This window comes from Pteronotus mesoamericanus, unplaced genomic scaffold, assembly GCF_021234165.1.
Source record: "Pteronotus mesoamericanus isolate MK-2021 breed Mesoamerican mustached bat unplaced genomic scaffold, CSHL_Meso_final contig_78, whole genome shotgun sequence".
NCBI lineage: Eukaryota > Metazoa > Chordata > Mammalia > Chiroptera > Mormoopidae > Pteronotus > Pteronotus mesoamericanus.
The window spans coordinates 11,583,121-11,605,995 of record NW_026555258.1 but is presented as its reverse complement, the minus strand read 5'-3'; the positions used below and the strand labels follow the sequence as shown (position 1 = coordinate 11,605,995).

The following is a 22,875-nucleotide window of genomic DNA, read 5'->3' as shown; positions in this document are numbered from 1 at the left end:
TTCTTAGGACCAGAATCCGCTACATATTGACTCTGCAACCTCGGACAAGCCTCCATCTAGCCTCTTTCTCAGTCTCCCCGCTTTTAAAATAGGAGATGAGCCCTGGCTGGTATGGCTCACTGGACTGAGTGCTGACCTGCCAACCGAAAGGTTGCCGGATTGATTCCCAGCCAGGACACATGCCTGGGTTACAGGCCAGGTCTCCAGTTGGGGGCATGCAAGAGGCAACCTATCAATGCATCTCTCATACGTGATGTTTCTCTCCCTCTTTCTCCCTGCTTTCCCCTCACTCTAAGCATAAATAAATAAAAATAAATAAATAAATAATAACATAGGGGATGAGAAGAGAGGTTTCCAGGTAAGATGACGGCATAGGTAGACATGGTTCGCCTCTTCACACAACCACATCAATATTACAGCTAAAATATAGAACCATCACTTAGAACCATCAGGAATTCAGTTGAATGCAAGTCTGACAACTACAAATTAAAGAAACCAATCCATCCAGACTAGCAGGAGCGGGGTGCAGATGTAAAACAGGCTGGTCCCTCACCCATGTGTGGCGGATAAAAATTTGGGAGGTATCTCAAGAACAAGGAGTCCCAGCCCCACCCCAGGACCCCAGTCCAGGGTTCCAGTGCCAGGAAGATAAGTCCCCACAACTTCTGGCTGCAGAAACCAGTGGGGAATGAGTCAGTGGAAGAAACTACTGGAGTCCCAAGCAGTTCCTCTTAAAGAACCCACACACTGAATCACCTACTCAGACTCGCTCCCTCTGAGCTCTATCTAGCACTGGGGTAGCAGCTTGAAAGGCACCAGAGGTATAGGGGGAAAAACTGAAGTGTCTGGCATCAAGGACAGCAGAGGCCATTGTCCCTTTTCTAAACCCTCCTCCCAGGGCTGGCAAGCTGGGCCATATCTGAGACTCCATCAACCTGGCTAACACTGTCTGACCCTCCTTGGAGATACCCAGAGACTCCACCCCACCCAACTTACAGGCCCAGCCAAGCTGCTTTTCCATATGAATGGCTGGCCTTGGATCATGCTTCATAACTTCCTAAATCCGATCAAACAAGCAACAGCTGGCCTCAGTGAGCTCCAGGCCCAGCACTAGCAGAGGCCTGCCTATATGCACAGCTTGGCTTCCCCTGGGAATCTCTAAGCCCAGCACAAGTAGCAACCATCTCAGATTGCTTTATAGCTCAGGCAGGATGGTCCCAGGCAAAACACAGGTGGGGGCTAACCTTGGTCTGAACCACCTGGGAAACCCTGGGGCCAGTGCACCCACTGGAGAGCTACAGACCACGGTGGAGCACCACCACCCTGCCCTCGCACAGTTGATCTTCCACAGAGTGTGGAGGTTGGTGGTAAGTGGTCACAGCCTATCCTGGCAGCTGACTGGCCTGAGTAAATCCCTCCTGTTGATCTGCCAACAGCAACCAAGGCTCAACTACAAGAGGAGGGTGTGCTCAGCCCACATGAAGAGCGCACCTCAAGTACCCAGCTTGGGTGGTAGGGGAGGTTGTGCCACTGGACCCTACAGGACACCTACTACATTAGGCCACATTAACAAGACATGGAGTCAAAGCAGCTCTACCTTATACATAGAAACAAACACAGGGTGGCTGCCAAAATGAGGAGACAAAGAAAGATGGCCCAAATGAAAGAACAGGTCAAAACTCCCAAAAAAGAACTAAACAAAATGGAGATAAGCAGTCTATCAGATGCAGAGTTCAAAACACTGGTTATATAGATACTTAAGGAACTTAGTGAGGACCTCAAGAACATAAAAAAGATCTAGTCAGAAACGAAGATACACTAATTGAAATGAAGAACAATTTACAGGGAAACACCAGTGGAGAAGATGAAGCCAAGACTCAAACCAATGATCTGGAACATAAGGAAGCAAAAACAACCAGTCAGAACAACAAGAAGAAAAAAGAATCCAAAAAGCGAGGGTAGTGTAAGCAGCCTCTGGGACAATTTTAAGAGGTTCAACATTCCCCTCATAGAGGTGCCAAAAGGAGAAGAGAAAGAACACAAAATTGGAAATCTATTTGAAAAAAGAATGAAAGAAAACTTCCCTAATTTGGTAAAAGAAATAGGCATGCAAGTCCAGGAAGCACAGAGTCCCAAACAAGATGGATGAAAAGAGGCCCACTCCAAGACACATCATAATTAAAATGCCAAATGTTAAAGATAAAAGAAAGAATCTTAAAAGCAGCAAGAGAAAAGAGGTTAGTTACCTACAGGGGAGTTCCCATAAGACTGTCAGCTGATTTCTTGAAAGAAACTTTGCGGGCTAGAAGGGAGTGGCAAGAAATATTCAAAGTCATAAAAAGCAGGGACCTACAGCCAAGACTGTTCTACCTAGCAATGCTACCACCTAGAACCAAAGGGCAGATAAAGAACTTCGCAGACAAGAAAAAACTAAAGGAATTCATCATCACCAAACCATTACTACATGAAATGTTAAGGGGACTTATTTAAGAAAAAGATCAAACTGTTAACAGTAAAATAGCAAAAAATTCATATCTATCAACTGAAATAAAAATCTTTAAAAAATTGAATCTAAAAAACTAAGCAAAGAAGAAGAACAGAGGCAGAATCATGGATACAGAGAATGTTTTGATGGTTTCCAGATGGGAGGTGTGGGGGAATGGGTGAAGAGGTGAGGGGATTAAGGAGTACAAATAGGTAGTTACAGAATAGCCATGGGAATGTAAAGTACAGGATAGGATGGAGTAGCCAAAGAACTTACACACATGACCCATGGACATGAACACTATTGGGGAGGATGCCGGAGGGAATAGGGGTGCTAGGTGCAGGGGATGAAGGGGGATAAATCAGGACAATGTAGTAAAATGAGCAATGAAATATAATTTAAAAAAATACACTGTCCTATAGGGGGAAAAAGTGCCCACAATTCCACATGAAAACCATCTTCAACATTTTGGTACATGAACACATTCAGAAATGGGTATCAGATTCTATATAGTTTATTTTATTTTTTGTATGTGACCTGTTTTATTTGCTCCCTGTGCCCATCTATTACACTGTGGGCATTTTCCCATGTCCTTAAGTCATTCATATTCACAGCATGTCTTTTACATGCTGGTCACTGTTGTACACCATCATGGTTTGTGGTTACATCTATTCCAACTTACGGCTCACCTACCATTTACAAGGCAGCACGTACCATCCCTCCACCCCCCCGCCCCCACAAAGACCGACATTAAGGAGACTGTCCTCCTACCTTGGTAACCCATTCCGTATGCCCGGTGAGTGTGTTCAGGCATGTCCCAGCAGATAAAGCCCATACTTTCACAGTGAAGTCTGCAGAGCCGCTCACCAAGATATCCAGCTCATCATTGTAGTCGACACTAAACACTAATACATGTAACAGATGCAAAGTTAAATCATGCCTATCTGAGTCTTATTTATAAGAAAATTCAACAGTGTTTATTCTCCTTAGCTGCTCAATTTTATAATTTCTCAACCAGAGCTATGATAAGAATGGTATTACTCAACTAGCAATTTTATGAAAAAAAAATACCCATTTCAAAATTCTTGTTGGAAATAATGGCATTTCTTCTCAGGACTATCTGCCTGACACTGTACAAAGCTGACCTAGCTTATGCAGGGAAAACAGAATGAACATAGGTGGCCCTAGTCATACTTGCACTGTTTATTGCAGTGAGTCAAAATATCAATAATATGCTGTAAAACAATAACCATGCCCAAGAAAAGCCAGTGTAATGAGAAAACAAAACACAAACAAGGATCTCGAAGGCCAGACTAAGCCATTCCCTCAAAACTGTCTGCATTTCTTCATAGCTATACTTCAACACCTAAAACAATGTCTGAGTATACAGCAGGTACTCAAATATCTGTTTTTCAGTGCCTGCCACACTCTATAGAAACACTGGGAACCAAAGATGAAGACACTGGTCTTTTCTTTAAGGAACTCAGTCTAAGTAAGCAGTGGAGGAAGAAGTCCAGAAAAAACAAAATGTTTACCTCTTGCTAGGGAAACACCAAGGAGAATGACTAACTCTGCCCAGGGGTATCAGGGAGGACTTCAGGGAAGAGGCGATATTGGAGATGGGCCCTGAAGGATGAGTAGAGTTTATCAAGAAAAGACAGAGAATATTGCAGGTAGAGGGAACAGCAAAGGCATGGAGTTAGGAAAAGCCACAGCAATGTCCAGGGAACAACAAGGAGGAAATTTTTTAGAGCAGGGCTCTCAAAGTTCATCACTTATAAAATCACCTGGTAGTCAATGTATACCTTGACACTGTGGAATAGTACACTCAGTTTAACATGTAAGTTCCATGGTAAATCATGTATCTTCAAATATTAATTTCTATAATAAACAAGTGGTAGCAGACAAAAGACTGAGGAAAAATGCATAGGATGACAGACAAAATGAGGGAAAAAAACTGCTTTTAGCAATAAAACAGCTAGGTTTACTTCAAAGAATTACTGAGTGCCAGGTACAGTGCAAGAACTTGGGACCTAATGGTAAAGACGACTGGCAGGGCCCCGGCCAGCGTGGCTCAGCTGGTTGGGCATCATCCCATAACCTAAAGGTCGTGGGTTCAATTCCTGGTCAGGGCACATACCTGTGTTGCAGGGGCATGTAAAAGAGGCAATCAATTGATGTCTCCCTCCTTCTCCTTCTCCTTCCCTTCCCCACTCTCTAAAATCAGTAATAAGCATGTCCTTGGGTGAGGGGGGAAAAAGACAGACAGGATCCGTCTTTCTGGATCTTACTGCCTGGTGGGGAAATCAGGATTACCATACTTCTTTGTATGATGTGTGTTTTGACAAAAATACAGATTATTAGGAAACCTATAGCAGGGGAACTCAACCAGTTTTGGAAGTCGACAAATGCCGCTCATAATACGTGATGCTTAAGAGCATGGTCTATGACTTTCAGGGGGGCATGCAGTGTGCACATGGGGAAAGGAAAGGAGAGAGCTGATGCTCGCAAGTCTGGGGAATAGCTCACCATGGTTTCAGCACAAAATTCCAAAGTTCAATGCAGTGACGGAGCTCAGGTCTCCAGGCTATAACCAAATGACCAGCCTTGGCAAACTAAGGCTGCTATAAAATTATTAGGAGATACTCAAGTGTCTGTTTCTTTTCATCTTATCTCCAGGCAGTGACTTGTTATCAATTGTCAAATAAGCTCTAACTCAATGCAATATGTGCAGATGACACAAAGCGGGAACCACTATCACTCCAAAAGATTTTAGCCCTGTTTCTACAAATAGACTGAATTTTTAAGTGTAGGACTTGCTCAATTTGGAGGTAAGAAACCTAATAAAAGCAAAGGGGACTGACTGTTCAACAGGATATAAATGAAATAGGAGAGCAGGAGAACTGCCCCCTCCCAGCATAAGGGTATATGGAAAAGAGTTTTAAATGGCCCAAGGAAAAAGCAAAATTAGGAAAAAGATACCAAATAAAAATAACTTGAATAGAGGGATTAACTGTCATGGCTGAGAAGGAAAGGGGAGAAAGGCAAGTTAAGTTAAAAAACAAAAACAAAATTAAAAAAAAAAAGGAGATCACATTCCTGGCTCCTGACTTTAGAAATGAGGTTGAAGTAGCTGTAGAAAGCCTTGGAAGAGGGTAACCCACCCGCCCCTGTGTGCCCTCGAAAGTGCTGGGTCCTGGCTCCGGAACTCCATTCCCAGCAGGCCACAGTGTTGTCAAAGGAGCCTGTCACAAGCTTCTGCTCATCAAACTTCACTGCTGCACAAGTATGCGTCTGGATGCCGTAAACGCACTGCCCTGTGCTCACATCCCACAGTTTTGCAGACAAGTCATCTGACCCTTCAAGAGAAACACAGAGATTAGTAAGAAGAAGGAAAGTCAATCCCCAAATCACAGTATTCCTAAAGAACCTCAGCAGTTACCTCACTCCCACTTCATAGCAGAGAAAACCAAAGCACGGAGAGGGTAACACGACTTGTGCAGTCACCAAAATGGTGTTAAGAGCATGGGGGCTGAATGCAAACTTTTTGGTTTAGTCCTTTTCCCTTAACTTTTTAGGTTATAGAGGAATATATATATGTATGTATGTGTGTTTGTGTGTGTGTGTGTGTGTGTGTGTGTGTGTGAGGCTAACGCATCTCTTGGCGCTTCCACTTGTAAAATGTCATAAATCTTTCAGCTTTATGAGCTCTGATTTGAGCTTGAAATGATGGGTATTACCTATGACTGCATGTGTACACTTGCATGTTTGTCCATTACCCAACACCCTGAACAAATAAAGAGTGTTAAACAGTAAAGCTGTTGTTGGAACATGCTCTACTCAAGACAAGTCAAAAAGGAGCTTCAGATCACAGGTTAACTTCTGAAAAGATTAACTGCTCATTTCTCGAGCCATCTTGAAATGCATAAGGGAACCTCTAAGATAACCACAGATAAATCATTCCCAGGCATTCACAACTCAACAAGGAACTTTAAAAGCCTCTTAAGATTCTGTAGAAAAAAGCAGGTTTCATTTCTGCTTCTGATAAAAATATTATATTGATCATGGTGACAATTCAGGACTTTGCTTTAATTATATTTAAAATGCTTATGATTAGTTCATATCTCACAATTTACCTTTAGGATAGAAAATAATAAGAATCAAAGGACATTTTGAGGACACAAATACCATCACTATGACAAGGATACAATAATCTGGAAAGCACCAAATGACCAGTTTTCAAAATAACACCAATCCACAATTCTACATGTAAGGGATGGTCAAGAGCCACTGTTTCAGGCAATGGAAAAATAGCTATCACTATGAAAACAGCAGAGCACAAATTTTAATCTGGGCAAACCCTTAAGAGAACATACTGGAATGGAGATTATATTTGTTGTCACTTTGCTATTTAGAGATTCTGTTTACTTTCTATAAAATAAGGGGTTCGACTTGACTGGTTGTTCTCAGTGGGTATGTAAGACATCAGAATTATCCGAGGAGCTTAATCAAAGCATACATGCACGACTCCACCTTCAGAAACTCTAAATTAGAATAGCTGAGGTGAGGTCCAATACTTTTAAAAGCTTGCCAAGTGATTCTAATGCATAAGCAATATTTGAGAACCAATGTTCTAGAACAGTGCTGTTTGACAGAAATATGATGCAAGCCACATTAGTAATTTAAAATTTTCTTTTACTTGAAAAAGTAAACAATAAAATGTAATATAGTATAACTATCAAATTATCATTTCAACATGTAATCAATATAAAAATTATTAATAAAATATTTTATATATTGTCTTTGAAATCCAATAATGAGTATTTCACATTTCATATCTCAGTTTGGACTAGCCACATCTCAAGTGCTCAAAAGCTATAAGTGGCCTAGTGGCTATTATGTTATTGGACAGTGAAGGTCTAGATAATCTTTAATCTTGGGTATTTTGTGACTGTATTCCTAGTGAGCTAAGGCAGGAAATAATTTTAGGATCTAACATTGGTTCTGATTTATTGTCAGTATTCAACTGGAGCCACATTCATTCATTCATTCAACCTGTATTTACAGAACTTCTATGTCAGGCAGGCCTGGCTCCTGCCCACATGGTGCTTAGTCTACTTGGGAAAACAAGAAGGCTAAACAAGCAACAGTAATTCAGTATAGTAAGTAGCAGGCAGTACACAAGCCCATGGCAAGTACAAAGAAGAGTCAAAAGGAACAAATGCCTCAGATGAAGCTCCATGGAGTTTACCACTGTGCTCCTCAACATCTAGGTGGTCCACAAACGTGTTTTGGGAGATGACATGATTGGCTCCTCAACTAGACTCTTATTTGTTTTTAGGCTGGGCTTTAGCATAAGACTGTTTGAAAAAGGGATTTCAAGACTTAAAAAAAACTAGCTAAAGTCTGAGGTATGAGCAGGTTAACCTCTCCTACCTCAAAGGAAGAGTATATGCCAAAGGTGAGCAGAATTTTTTCAGTAAAAGACCAGAGAGTAAGTATTTTAGGCTTTTTGAGCCATATAGTCTCTTTTGGAATTACTCTCCTCTGCTGGAGCTGGCCTTGCAGCTGGGAGTTTGCCAACCCCAGACATATACCTATTAAAGTACCTATTAAGTATCTCTACATATTACATACATATATGTGAATAGATACTGGGGTCAATGCATAAAGAACTGCTTGGAAGCACCCTGAAAACTGCCTAGGAATAACTGACAATGCTTGTCAAAATGCTCTGTCTGAAACATGGGCACTCATTTTAAAAGCTGTTCAGTATGACTGAGAATGGTGGCAAGGTCCAGCTGGAGAACTGGGTCAGAAGGATCTCGAACTGTGACCTTATTAGTATTTCTAAAAGACCACTATGGCTGCATCACAGAAAATGGTTTCAAGTGGGCAAAACTGGAGGCAGGAAGGCTAAACACCAGAAGAGAGGACAAACAATATGTGGTATGTCCATACAATGGAGTATTATTCAACCTTAAAAAGGAAATTCTGACATATGCTACAACATGGAGGAATCTTGAAAATATTATGCCAGGTGAAATAAGTGGCATAAAAGAACAGGTACTGTATGATTCTACCCATACAAGGTACCCGAGTAGTCAAATTCAGAAACAGTAAGTAGAACAGCAGTTGCCAGGTCCTGAGGGGGGAGGGAATAGAGGTCAGTGTTTAATGAGTACAGTTTCAGTCTGAGAGATGTATAAAGATCTGGAGATGTATGTGAATGTGAATGTACTTAATGGCACTGAAGTATACATTTAAAAAATGGTTAAAGTGATAAATTTTATGTTATATATATTTTGCAATTTGATTTTAAAAAGTTAAGAGTTTAATCTAGTTTACATAGGAAAAAACGGGACCATTCAGCTTTACTCCTGAAAGAAACATGAAAAAACAATCAGACAGAGTTCTAGTGGCACAATTCTACTCTTAATTGCTAAGCCTTGAGGAGCCATTATTCTCTGTTCCTTTTTGGCTGTATGTCAATCTTCGTAATGGATTCCCATTTGCTGCATTTTCTAGCCCAACAGGTTTTCAAAGAGGTCATCAAAGATGCAGCCTAGAAACAAAAGGGGACTAAGTAAATGTAAACTATTTTTCATTAGAAGAGGGGAGGGGAGCCCTCTCAAATGAGAAAATAGGATGAAAACAATACTTTGATATAAAAAAAAAAATTAGAGGGATGGTTATGTAACAAAGGTTAAGCAGAAAAATGAGCTGAACACAAATGGAGTAAACTATCGTATCAAGCTAAGTTTAAATATTTAACTTGTAGAACAGATCTCAGCTCTCAGAAGCTTCTCTCTGAGGCATTTGACTCGGCAGACCAACTGAACAAACATTTACCAGTGCCCTCATTACGACAGGCAATTTTCATTCTTCCTGAACTCTCATCGCAGTTCTGTTTCTTTACCTCTCCCCTTCCCCTAAGTACACTCTTCAAGGATCCACCCCAGGCTCCGTTCTTCTCTACATCTCCTTTTAGAATTTCACGGTTGCAGTCAAAGCTGTGATGACTAACTCCTAAATCTTTTCTCTCCAGCTCTGAGCACTCTCCAGAGCTCTGATCCTGCATTTCCAGATACTTGTGGGAATCTCCACTTACACATCCAAAGGAATCAAGTTCACCCCAAATTGAACTCCATCTACCCTCTCAAATTTATTCCTTCATTTTCCGTTCTTGTTATTAGTACTGCTACCTTCCCAGGTATACACAAAGCTAGAAAACTCAGCTGTTTTTGAAATCTCCCTTTTCCTTGCCACATACACAATTCATTGCCAATTCCTGTCAATTCTATTTCAATGGCTACTCTTCCATTCAGCTGCTTCTTTTTAAAAATGTCTCTACCGTTAAATCTAGGCCTATGTACCCTCATCTAAACTGCAACAGGCTATGCCCTGGACAGGTGGCTCAGATGATTGGAGCGTTGTCCCATACACCAAAAGGGCTGCGGGTTCAATTCCCGTCAGGCACATACCTAGGTTGCAGGTTGGATTCCCCGGTTGGGGTGCATATGGGAGGCAACCAATCGATGTTTCTCTCTCTCCCTCTCTCTAAAATCAATAAACATATCCTCAGATGAGGGTTAACAATAAATAAAATTATGAAATAAACTGCAACACACTAATACTTTAATTTGAAACCTCTAGTTCTCTCTCTGTCCGAGAGTCTCACCAGAAAAGTCCTATCTCCTAAGAGAACATTTTAGAGATTCTTAAGGGCGGCTTCAATCGTCATACTGATTTAGGGGCAGAGGGGTACTACTGGCATCTACTGGGCAGAGGCCAGGAATGCTAGCCATACTGCAATGATTAGGACAGTGCACAAAAACAATCAGCTTGTAGTCTGCATGACATTCTTAAAGGTTTAGCCAGATAGCATAAGTGAAAAGTTTATTCTTAGTTACCTGAGATTAGAACCTGTTTTACAAAACATATTTGCAGTTTATTCTGAATTTCCCAAAAGTTTAACTACCAGGTATATTAAGGAAAAAATACACTTTGCTTTGTTGGAAACTTTACCAAGAATTTTTCACCATTTGAGAAATCACTCCACTGATGGTATCTGTGACACAGCTTTGACAACATTCTGCATTTACAGCTGTCATATTCAAAGTCGGTACATACAGGCGCAAATTACCTGATCACCTTACTGATTTCTAGCATAGCTGTGCTTGAGCACTGCATGTTTAATGTGTTATTTTAAGTTACAGTCTTCTTATTTATCCTCTCACACAGAGTTTAGGCATTATACTGATTTTTAAAATATGTATACTTATAAATTATTTCTATGAATTTTACTTCAAGATAAGAGATTACTGTAAAATATGTTATAAGAAGTAGACCAGGATCTGACAGAAATAAGAAACACTGATGTACTTGAAGCAGAGAGCTCTGATCCTGGCCCTTTTTCTGCTCAGAAATCTTTCAGATTTTTTTCTTATTTACAGAAAACTGTCCAAACTCATGTTCTCGGCATGCAAGGCTCTCACAACACAACCCAAGCCTATCTCTTTATTATATTCTAATAGTCTCTTATATAGAGTCCCTACTTATATCCTAAGGGCCCAGCTAAAATGAATTTTCTTTATTTTCTTCTTACATGCTTCATGCTTAGCCGTGTCATATCTTTGTTAACACCGATCTTCCTATTAGGAAGCCTCTACTTTGAATTTCGTTTCTCTAAAGTCTACCCATTCTTCAAGACTCAAAATAAACACACTACTCAATTTTCTCAAATGGAAGAAATAATTCCTTCTGAACAATTACATGAAAATTTTCTTACACACTTTAACTATATCATTTAATTATACCTATTTTATAGTTCTTGTTTTCTTATTTAACTATAAACCAGATGTTATAATATAGCAGCTTGCAGGTTGAATATGACCCAACCACAATATTTTTCAAATATAAATAATACTTTAAAAAATCAGGGTATTTCACAAAAATCTAGGTGCAGTACTTCCCTTAAAAGTGAGATCTGACAACTCTGAGCCTGAATTCCACATAGCAGTAATTCACGGCAGTGGAGTGGCAGCTACAGGCTCCAGAAGAGCAGGTGTTCTCTGATTAGCCATCGTCCACATGCAGACTTCTACTTAGCCGGGTTACCTTCCTGATCCCAGTATGTCTGTTCTCTGCTTCAACTTATCTGTGTATGCCTTCACATTGTCTTTCACATAGAAGGCATTTTAAAAGTAACTATCTACTGAACAGTATAAAGCATAACAGGTTCCTTTCTTACCATTTCAGCAATGAGCAGGATAATCACCTCATTCCATCTATACCATGTTAATTTAAGCATTAGCCATCAATCTTTTTGGCAATACTATTTTATTGCTGTTCAGTAGGCTAATCCAAGAGCCACTATAAGCTTACTTTTAACTTCAGAATTTCCCAATTCAACCACAGTGAAAAATATAAGCTCTCAAGAAACCAGATGACACAAACACTTGTACAGGCATACCTCAGAGGTATTGCAGGTTTGGTTCCAGATCATTGCACTAAAGTGAGTCACACAAATTTTTCAGTTTCCCAGTGCATACAAAAGTTATGTTTACACTATACCGTAGTCTTTTAAGTGTGCAATAGCATTGTGTCTTAAAAACAACAATGTACATACCTTAATTAAAAAATACTTTATTGCTAAAAAATGCTAACCATCATCTGAGCCTTCAGCGAGTCATAATCTTTTGCTGGCAGAGGGTCTTACCTTCAATTTGTTAAAAAAAAAAAAAAGCAATCTGTGAAGCACAATAAGGCAAAGGTCAATAAAATGAGGTATGCCTATATAATTCTATAACAAATACTTCTGTCACTAGTAACAGTGCTAGGGATGCTATGTTAGAAAAATTAAACTAATGCTTTGGATCATTTTCAAGAGACAAAGCATGACTTTCGGTATACAAACTCAATTAATTTAATCAGAATAAAAATAACAGAACACACATACCCACCTAGAGAATAATTTTAAAATGCAGGGTTGGGTTCAGTTACTGTAGACATTAACTTTCTGGGTAGTTAAAGAATTCAGTGAATGTGTCCCATTTATTTCTGCTCCAAGTAATTGAAGTTTTTGTACTTCAAAAGTAAAGTTTGATGAGAAATTTTTTTCAAAATGTTAGAGGTGGTACTGAAATGAGTCAGCTACCAGTAGTTACCCAGGTGCAAATGAGTGCCAAGCTCAAAGTTAATACTGCACCTTAATCTTTAAAAAAAATTTTTTTAAATACCCATCACTGATCATGGTATTAATCAAAGGACATGGAAAAGCCATCACCACAATTCAGAAAGTACATCGAGGTATAGAAGAACAGACAACATTCCAATAATCAGGCTTATGAAAATAATGTAAGCATAGAGTAACTTCAGTATGACAAACCAAACCAGGAGACACCTTAAATTTAATGTTTACTTTACAAAACAAAGTGTCTAGTATTTCAGAGAATGTAACACTACATGGAAAAAAAATGTACATCTTCAATGAAAAGTAAAATTTTAAAACAATCATGAGAAATAACATATGTCTTAACTATTCAAAAATAGTATAAGCTAGTAGAACTGTGAGAGAGAAGCAGATTATTTAACACTTTGCTGTAGGCATGACACCAATCTATCTGGAAAGGACACTAAGAGGAGCTATAAAAGCATTCACGTTTCTGGATTTGGTGATTATACTTTGAAGTTTCTGGCTCAAATAAGTAATTCAAGGGGAAAAAAACAATGCAAACAAAAGTATTCATAAAAGTGGAAATAACCTAACGAAAGTGGAATATACACTTTTAATGAATATTTTTATATTCATAAATATACTTATAATATAGTTTTATATTCATAAAATGTAAGTATTTTAATGGATATTTTAATAAAAATATTCATAAAGTAGAATATGCACTAATATGGAAATGGCTAAATAATGACACATTTACACAAAGGAACAGTATGTACTATTAAGAATGGCATCTACATAGTTTAGGTAATACTCAAATGTTTATTAGAAATTATCTTGGATGAAGAAAGAACTGAGAGTATCCCATTATATTACATACAATGGAAGTGAATAGGCATTGGGATCATTGATAAGAACTGCTAAGAGGCATTTGAAACACTGCCTAAGAATTAATTACAATGTCTGTCAAAATGCATTGCCTAAAATGTAGGCACTGATAATATGTAGAAACATATACCCATTATAATCGGAAGAGATACATAAGTCTAAATTTTAATGATTATATTTGTTATATATAAGTTAACTTAATTGCCTAGTTTTAAAATATCCACCCTGGCTAGTGTGGCTCAGTGGACTGAGCGCTGGCCTGCAAACCAAAGTGTCGCCAGTTCGATTTCCAGTCAGGGCACACACCTGGGTTTCAGGCCAGGTCCCCAGTAGGGGACACACGAGAGGCAACCACACACTGATGTTTCCCTCTCTGTCCCTTCCCCTCTCTAAAAATAAATAAAATCTTAAAAAAAAAAAACCCAACTGTTGACCCTGGCCAAGTAGTTCAGTTGATTACAGCATTATCCCAATACACCAAGGTTGTGGGTTTGATCCCTTGTCAGGGTACATACAAGCAGCAACCAATGAATGCATGAATAAGTGGAACAACAAATTGATGTTTCTATCTCACTCTCCCTAAAAATCAATCAATAAGAAATTAAAATATCCAACTGTTCTCATTCCCACGACTAAACTCTTAACCTCTAATCCTTCTTAGTCAAGAGTTTAGAGCAAGAAAGAAATACCTCCCTTCCTATACAGTACAGACAAGGAAGGAAACAAATACAGAGAGGTTATGTAATTCTTCCAAGAGGACCTAAATACTTGCTTGAACTAGACACAACCTTTCCACTGGGTTTTCCCCAAAATCATTGCTGATAGGGGGGAAAAAAAAAGAACAGTTCCAGGGTCCCTTACCTGTACAGAGAAGTCCATCTTTGTAGTAAAGTGCATACACTCTGGCACTGTGTCCAATTAATGATGAGGTTTCAAAGGCTTCATGGTCCTCCAGTTGCTTCATTCTCAAAATAGCCTTCAAATAAACCTTCTTCCAGTGCAAAGCGTCCTGAACAGAATCATCTATCTGCCAGCCCAAATTTTTACACGCAGTCTGCCACACCTCTGTACAGGCACTTATCACTTTATTCCACTGTTTAGAGACGAGGCAGCATGTGAGTAAAGTCTGAGGATCGAGCCATTTTAACAAATAAAAACTGAGCTCCAAGGGCAGGAGTTTGAGGAAGTCCCGCTTGAGGAGAGTCTCCAGGTTATTGGAGAGATGCCTGAGCTGGACTGCCCCACTCAGACTAATCAGGTGATCCAGAGTTTCATTTTTCTGCAAGTCCGTCAGAGAAAGAAACGTAACAGAAATGTTATCAAGCCATGTCTCAAAGTCCTTTCTCTCCATAAGGTTATGGAAAAATTTACCTGTGGCACATCAAAATATTGTATTAGTTCTGCTCAAAAAGACCGTTCAAGCAAGACTGCTAACAAATGAAGTATCAAAAATTAGTGTAAAAAACTTGGCATTACAACTTTATGCTTAGTTACTACATTACAACTATACAGTTAATACATTGTATCTGATGTTTCCATGCACACAAAAGAAAATACATTTGAAAAAACATTCTTTAACAAATCATGATCTCAGAAACATAAGTCAATGAAACTTATGTTGCTATGTGTGACTTGCTCCTTTTGAAGTCTAGCACATGCTACATGCATTTTTACAAAGATTTACAAAGCATTCATTCTTTAAGAAACAGTGTATTCTATATAATATACCTCTCCTTCATCAATACCATCACAACAGGACTTCCTTAACATATTCCATTTAGGCATTAAAATCACAAAAATAAGCACCATGATGTGACAACCACAAAGCAAGTCTGGAGCAGAAACCGGAGATATTAGTTATCATGCTAGGCACAACCTGACCTGTTACCAAAATCACAGAACTGATTACTGGCTTTTGCAACAGATATTCAGGCAGAAAGGTTTGGGGAAGAAAGATAAGCAGATTTAGTATGCTACGTGGCTCAGGTATTCTGGTTCTTCCACTTCCTTTATGGCACTGCCTGTTAGAACATGAATTACCAAAGGCCTTATTTGGCCTCACATAGTCTGTTTTTAGAAGCCTTATATGAACTGGTGACAACTCTTAACCATGTGCCTCAAAATAATGTGGGTCCTAGAAACCAGAACAAGTCAGTCAAATTAGTATTCCTGAGGCTTACAAAACACCAAAAACCAGGTATCATCATCTCCACTTTGCCAATAAGGAAGTTACAGGTCAGAGAAAGTAAGCGATTTGCCTGTAGTCAACAGAGCTAAAATAGCAGAACAGACTTGAGACCATTGCTCTCAGTATCAGTAATTTTCCAACCACACCAAACTGTCTTTCTCTGAAGTCAGCTACAACCAGGAGCATCACAACCTGGTGATAAGATCTGGGGGCACTGTGCCCATCTGATTATACTACCTTTCCCCTTAGGAGAATGACAAATTGCTCCAGGGCTAACCGAAACAAAAAAAAGAATTTACAAGTATCCAGCGTTATACAGTGTGTCAAGGTGGCAAATCGCTCAACGCTCAACAATGGGGACTAAACTAATGAAAAGAGAACAAAAATAAAGCAAATCAGTAAACACCATCTTTCTCAATACTGGCCGTATACTGATAAACATTAGTGCTGGGTGAAGGTTTATTATTCTTTTATTTTTTTGTTTAAACATTTCCACGATTAAAAAAAGAAAAAAACTTCCCTCCTAATCTGATCAGTTTTCCACCAAATGTATGTCCAAATTAACTTGGAAAAGGAAAATAAATCCCTTTCTACGTATGTCCCCTAGATCAGGTCTATATATATAAAAAAAAAAACAAAAACAAAAACAAAAAAAAAAAACAGATCTCATCTCCCAACTTTTGTTAATCTAAGGTGAGTAAAAACCATTTTCATTAATTTCCCCAATATCAAATTTGGCAAGAATGTCACTGGGCAAAAAAGCAGTAGAAGCAACCAAACCTTTCCAATCACTTCATCTACTTTTGTTCTTCAGAACAGTGAACAGACTTTAAAATAATACTCTTGAAGCCTCAAGGTTTAGGCTAGGTAGGATTTATTAATTTAGGGATTTACTTGGCTGCCAAAAGATAATCAGTTCACCAAAAGTTTTATTAACCCAAGATAACAAGCCTCTTACTCCTCGATCTTAAGATTCTATCTACAACATTTCTAAAAATTTTTGGCTTAAAACATCTTTTACACTAAGACAAAAAGAACACTTTCCAATGAACATTCACACAATGTCAGAACAGCTAATTATTAATACTGGTCAATTAAAAACATACACCTAAATATCCTCCCAGGAATCATTTTTTACCATATAAAAAAAGGGGATGGGGGAACAAGGGTTTCCTCCAATACCTACACCTCTACTCTACACACACACACACACACACACACACACACACACAATGCCACAGATTATAAAAATGCTTACATTTATGTAAGCTGAACTGTTATTTAAATAGCCACAAGACAAACGGATAACACCCATGATAACATTATCAGACTCCCACCATTAACAAATAACTAAGAGACATCCTACAGCAGGCAATGTGCTCATGACACCAACAGAGGATGAGCACTGTTAAAAAAAACAACAACAAAAACCAGCCACTTCTGAGAGTTATATATTCTTCTAACTCTTCAGAATATTTTTTTTCCAATTCTTACGTTAGGAATTGCCCTCTAAGCTACTGAACCCTTTATGGGTGGCTGTTTTTCCAGTTCTTCATCTCTGATTGTCACGAAAAAGGCATCTTTCTTTCAATAAAGCAGACCCATTAACCCAACTGAATGCATGATTTAAAAACACCTGTTCTTACTTTTCTAAAAAATCAACGAACTTTGGAGGAAACTCTCTTAAGGCCACATGACTAAAGTGCACTCTTTTAGAGAGCCTCTAGGAATATTATGTACTGGCAGCACAAGGCCCCAGGGGGAAAATTTCAGGAAGAGGAATTTCAATTCAACACAAGGAGAAGCTTTTAAATCATCAGAGTTTTAATAATGGAACAGCTGCCTCCAGACTGGTGAACTTCCCATCACTGGGAAGTCAAGGACAACTAGGTAGAGCAAGGTAAATGAAAATGCTTTGAAGTCAGTCAAATCCTTTACTGATTCAGCCACTTCCTATGTGATCATGGGCATGTTCAGCTAACTCTCAACTTCAACTGTGTCATCTGTAAAATGGAAGCTCTCATTTACCTTCACAGCTGGGAAAATCATAAAGAGGTACATGCTTAGCACAGAGCCCCATCTACAATAATACAAATGACACTTTGTGTTAGTTTGGTTTTTTTTTTTTTTTTAATGATAAATACCTGGCAGGAGAGCTTTTAGTTGCCCTGAAGCAGAAAAGGACATGACCACTAACATCCCTTTGAACTCTATGATCTTACTCTTATCACAAAGTTTCTCTTAAAATGGCTTAAGATATATGCAAGAAACACTCAAGGGCTCAAACGTACTGGGAGTTTCATTTTATAATTAAGGGCAGTTATTGACTCAAGGCTATCGTTTGCCAGTAGGTGCATTTTTGTCCCCACTCCAACCATGCGCAAGTTGTCTTGCCCTTTTTCCCTCCACTTCACACTAAACACTAAACTTGCCCTGCTGCCCTCAACAGTCACAACCACAAAGCTCTGAAGTGGGTGGTGGGATGAAGAGGCTCCTGGACTGGGAGACGGGAGACCGGGGTTTGGTCGGCGGTTCTGCCATTCACCCCCTCTGTTCCCCGGGGCAACTCGCATATTTGTATGGGTTCAATGTCTCCTTGTAGACATTACTTCACCTGATTTCACAACCTTGTGGAAGGTATCAGTACTACTGTCCTTCACTGAGAAATGAGGGCATTTATGGCCCAAGAAGTGGCATGGCGGATGCCCCGCGAACCAGCAGGCTCAAACATCTTGCCCAGCCCCCATCCTCTCCAAACAAAGCCAAACCTCTACCTCTAGGTCTTATCAAAGATACGGCGTTCTGGATGACACACAGTGACCTCAATTTCCTATTCTCCACCCGGACCTGGACTAACCAAGGGTGATGGAAGGCATTTGCTTCGGGGGAGGAGGCTTCATCTTCTCTCGCTTATCCGACATAACCAGCGGTTCGGGAGCACAGAGGCTTTCACAGACACAGAGTATCTTTTCAATGTTCAAGAAGCTGGTACCACTGGCTGCGTCCAGAGAAAACCGAAGAGCTGAGGAAGAGGGGCAGGGCCCCCTTTGTGAATTTAAAGCCACGTGAATGTACTATCTATTTAGAAGCCATCTTTAGTTTAAGATGAATTTTTAAAAGCTTTGAAAGAACACAAATAGAATAAAATAAGGGCTCGGCAACTCCACTTGTTGCGGGGTGACCCTGGGCAAATCACTTCACCTATTATCTCAAAAGCCCCGTTTCCTGACTCGTGTAATTGAGTTGTAACCACTTGTAACCACGAACAGCGTCGCCTATAAGGGGTTTCTGTATATAGGATACTGTATGGAAGTCGTTTAGCACCAGACCTGACACACTGGTAAGCCTACAAGAAATGCCAGTAACCCTTATTATTTAGCATTAATACTGTTACTGTATGTCAAGCCGCACCCCACATACACACCTGTTTCCATGCCATACCCACAACTATGGCGCGGTCCCTCACATTAGTACAGAGCTTGTACTTCATACACCACCTCTCCACACTTCATCTTTCAAACTCAGGGCAGCCCTGGACCATCATTGTTAACTCATTTCGTAGCTAAGGAAACTGAGGCAGTAACTCCGAGGCTCAATTTTCCCATCTCTAACATCAACTCCAGATCCCTTCACCCCGTCCGTCGCTCCCAGGTCCCCGGCTCCCGGAGCCGTGTTCCACGCGGCACTGACCTGAGCGAGCGCCCCGGGGCCCGGGACCTCGCGCCGGGCTCACACCGACTAGGCGCGCTCGGGCCGCCAGAGCCTCGCAGCGGCCAGGTCCGCTCCACAGCCATGGCGCCTGCACGGAGAAAAAAGACGAACGGCCGGAGGCGGGTCAGCAGAGGCGCGGGGGCCTAAAAACCCCCTCCCCGACCCGGCCCCGCCTGTACACAGAACAGACCTGGACCAGCGGCCGCCGCTCACGGTCCGCAACCTCACAGGGGAGCGGCATCCGGTGTGGCCTGCGTCATCTCCGCGCGTCCCTCCGCCCGCGGCGCCCTGCGGACGCGGGTGCACTTCCGGCCCCCGCCTCCAGGGGGGAGTGTGGGGGCAGAGGAGAGCGTAGAAGGAGGCGGAGCATGCGCGGTACGGCCCTCTGGACCGCTGTGGAAGGATCCTCGTCCAAAGCTTACTTCCAGGCTGCAGAGCCGAGTCTGTCTAGGCACTTACGACCCTCATCCAATCTGCTCTTGCTTCCACTCTGAGGCACTTTTGCTCTTACCCCCATTTTATGGAGGAGAAGGAGGAAAAATTCAGAGACGTGTCCAAATTCAAACAACCTACTGAGTAACTATTATGCCCCCAGCACTATTCAAGGGTTAGGGAATAAAAAGCGCAAAAATCCCTGAACCTCTGGGGCTTACCTCCTAGTAAAAGAGACAGACAAATTAAATAAGACATGGTGCAAATCTTCAGGAATCTTCAGTGCTAAGGAGAAAAATTAAGCAAGGTAAGGGGGTTGGTGAGGGAAAGAAGAACATTAGATGAGTGCATTTGAATCCCAACTCTCACACTCTGGCTGTGCCTGGTTACTTAAGCTTTCTGGCTTTATTTTCCCCATCTGCATAGCAGTTAGAGTACCCTCCTCATGTGATTGCTCTGAGGATTAAGGAGATGAAACATAAATCTTTAAGTGTCAAGAATTAAAACCATGTGTTTTCTATCTGCCAAGTACTCTTCTAGCCAATCTTTATGTTATAGCACTCAATTCCCACCACCACCCTACATGGTAGTTACTATTATAAGCTCCATTGTTAGAGATGGAGAAACCCAGGTCAAAGTATTTCAACACAGGCCCCCTTCAGAGCATAAGTTATCCTCGTCTTTCTATAAGGGCTCATAAACTTCATGCACACGCACACACACACACACACACACACACACATTTACAGGCATCTTATACCAACACTGCCCAATAGGACTTTAAGCAACATTGTTCTCTATCTGCCCTGTTCAATAGGGCAACCAGTAGCCTCTTGTGTCTATCAGCACTTGAAAATTACCTACTGTGACTGAGGAAACAAAATTTTAATTAATTGACATTTAAATAGCCACATGTGGCTTATGGCTACCATATATGACAGCTTGGTCCAATGATATAGACATAACACATAATATGGATAGTAAGACAGTCACATAACCAGTTAATGGTAGAGCACAGCCAAGGCTCCAAACAGCCTGAGTCCATCTAAGGTACTTGAAACATGTAAAATAAAATAATCAACCATGTTGGATGGAGCCAAGTATGATGTCCTCAAAGTCAGTTCTCAAGAGAGCAAATATGATTAAGTGGGCAACAGGAAGCCTCTGCAGGCTTCTAAGATAAAGAGTCACTGTCGACAACATTATAAGATCATTTAGGAAGACATGGGTACACAGGTCAGAGGACATCTATGAAAGGGATGGCAGTACTAAGGTAATCAAGAAAACCAAGCATGCCTATATATTTGCATCAAATGTGATAGGAGTTTGATGATTCAAGCTGGAAATTCCATATGGAGGTGCTCCAGAGACAATATATTGTTTGAACCTCTTAGAGACGAAGAAACCAAATTCTTTAAGTTTAAGTGGAGAGGAGACCTAAGAGCAAAATTTATGGAAAATTTAAGAACATGAAAAGAAAACTGCAAAATAGGAGATGCTTAATTAAATACCTGTAAGACATATTTAATTATTAGATTTAGTATATGTTTTAAAAATCCCTTTCATTTGAATGGTTTTTGAGATTAGATTTTCTCACTTTGTAAAAATTTCCAGGATTGAGCAATGATTGTTGAGAAAACAGAGGCAACTTTAAGTGTAATGAGTGATTCCTAGTCAAATAATTACAAAAACTGCTGTAAATAGCAAGTAGGAAGATCAATGTGTGAAAAGAAGAAAGAGAAAATAGAGCCTGGCCTGAGAACAGAATGCTCGAATGCTCATTACAACAGCTTATGTGACATAAACATGAAAACATGCTGGATGCTGTGCTTTCCTGAAAATAAGCTTGCTCATAGAAATAATGTTTGGGATAATTCCTACATATATAAGCTGTAGGAGAGTAGCTAATGCTAAACATCAAATGCTCAGTCTCTTCAATTCAAGCTGTAATAGACTACATGCTGTTTTCCATTTTGAGACAGTTATCTGGGAGAGGTAGTTGGATTACATATAATGGATCGAGTAAAGTTCTTCCATAGCCTACACTGGGAATTCAAAATCCTGCCCAATGAAACATACATCAAGCCTCACCATTTGTTTCTTTGGGGAGAAAAATTGCACCCTTTTGTATGACACATATTCCTTGATGTTTAGTACATATCTTGCATGTTCATCTACTGGGGGGCACAAACTACTTCAACTGTTTAATTTCTTGAGATGCAGTCCAAACACACTGACATTTCTCCTTATGTGATGATGCCATGGAGAGGTGATGTGGGTGAACTGTTCTTTCAACTCAACAGCCATGTGTACTTTACCAGGAACTGGCATAAAAACAGGGGTTCAGTTTCAAGAGATACAGAAGATTGGAAGCATTTGAAGAGGTTTGCTTTTCTTTTTTTTACTCTTTGTTCTGGATTCAGTCTAGCTGTAATATGATCAGTGCTTGCTCTCCTATACACCCATCAGGTATTCTGGGACAAAAGCTCAGGCCAACTGGCCAGAAACCTTATCCTTAAAGTCTGCGGCACAAAGTACTTTACTTCAATTGCTGTTAGACTGGCGTGATCCTGAGATACATTTGGGCATAATTTGGCATCTGGACTCAGTAATTTCCAAGGCCCTGAAAATTGCTCACAGGCAACATGCAGGTAAGTTTCCTATAATCTTTGGAGCATTTGCTATCTATTATAATAGATTTTTGACAAGGCTGGAGTTTCTTTGTTGTACAAATAACCAGCACTGAGAAAACGGAAATGAGTTCAGATTATAATTTCAAGAGTTTGTTTGGCTGTTGTTTTTTTCCTACACAACAGACATGGAAAAGTAAAAGACGGGAGCCAGGATTCTTTAGTGGTTAAGAGTGAGCGTTGGAAATTGACATACTTGAGTTCAAATCATGCCCATACCCTGCCTTCTAATGCACTGAATGACAATGGGCATTTTACTAAACAGATTGGATGCTCAGCTTAATTTTAAAGAAAACCTGCCTGA

General features: G+C 40.2%; 1 protein-coding gene across 1 annotated transcript in view; it reads right to left on the bottom strand.

The window, feature by feature from the left end:
* The window catches only part of FBXW2 (F-box and WD repeat domain containing 2), a 30,633-nt gene extending 10,926 nt beyond the window's left edge, over positions 1-19,707 (bottom strand). The window contains exons 1-5 of the mRNA XM_054584467.1: positions 19,640-19,707; positions 19,429-19,537; positions 14,412-14,921; positions 5,650-5,844; positions 3,257-3,390 (exon numbers count right to left, since the gene is read on the bottom strand). Coding sequence (XP_054440442.1) covers positions 3,257-3,390; positions 5,650-5,844; positions 14,412-14,921; positions 19,429-19,537; positions 19,640-19,690 — 999 coding nt within the window. The 5' untranslated portion in view covers positions 19,691-19,707. The remainder of the gene's footprint in view (positions 1-3,256; positions 3,391-5,649; positions 5,845-14,411; positions 14,922-19,428; positions 19,538-19,639) is intronic.
* Positions 19,708-22,875: the final 3,168 nt, after the last annotated feature.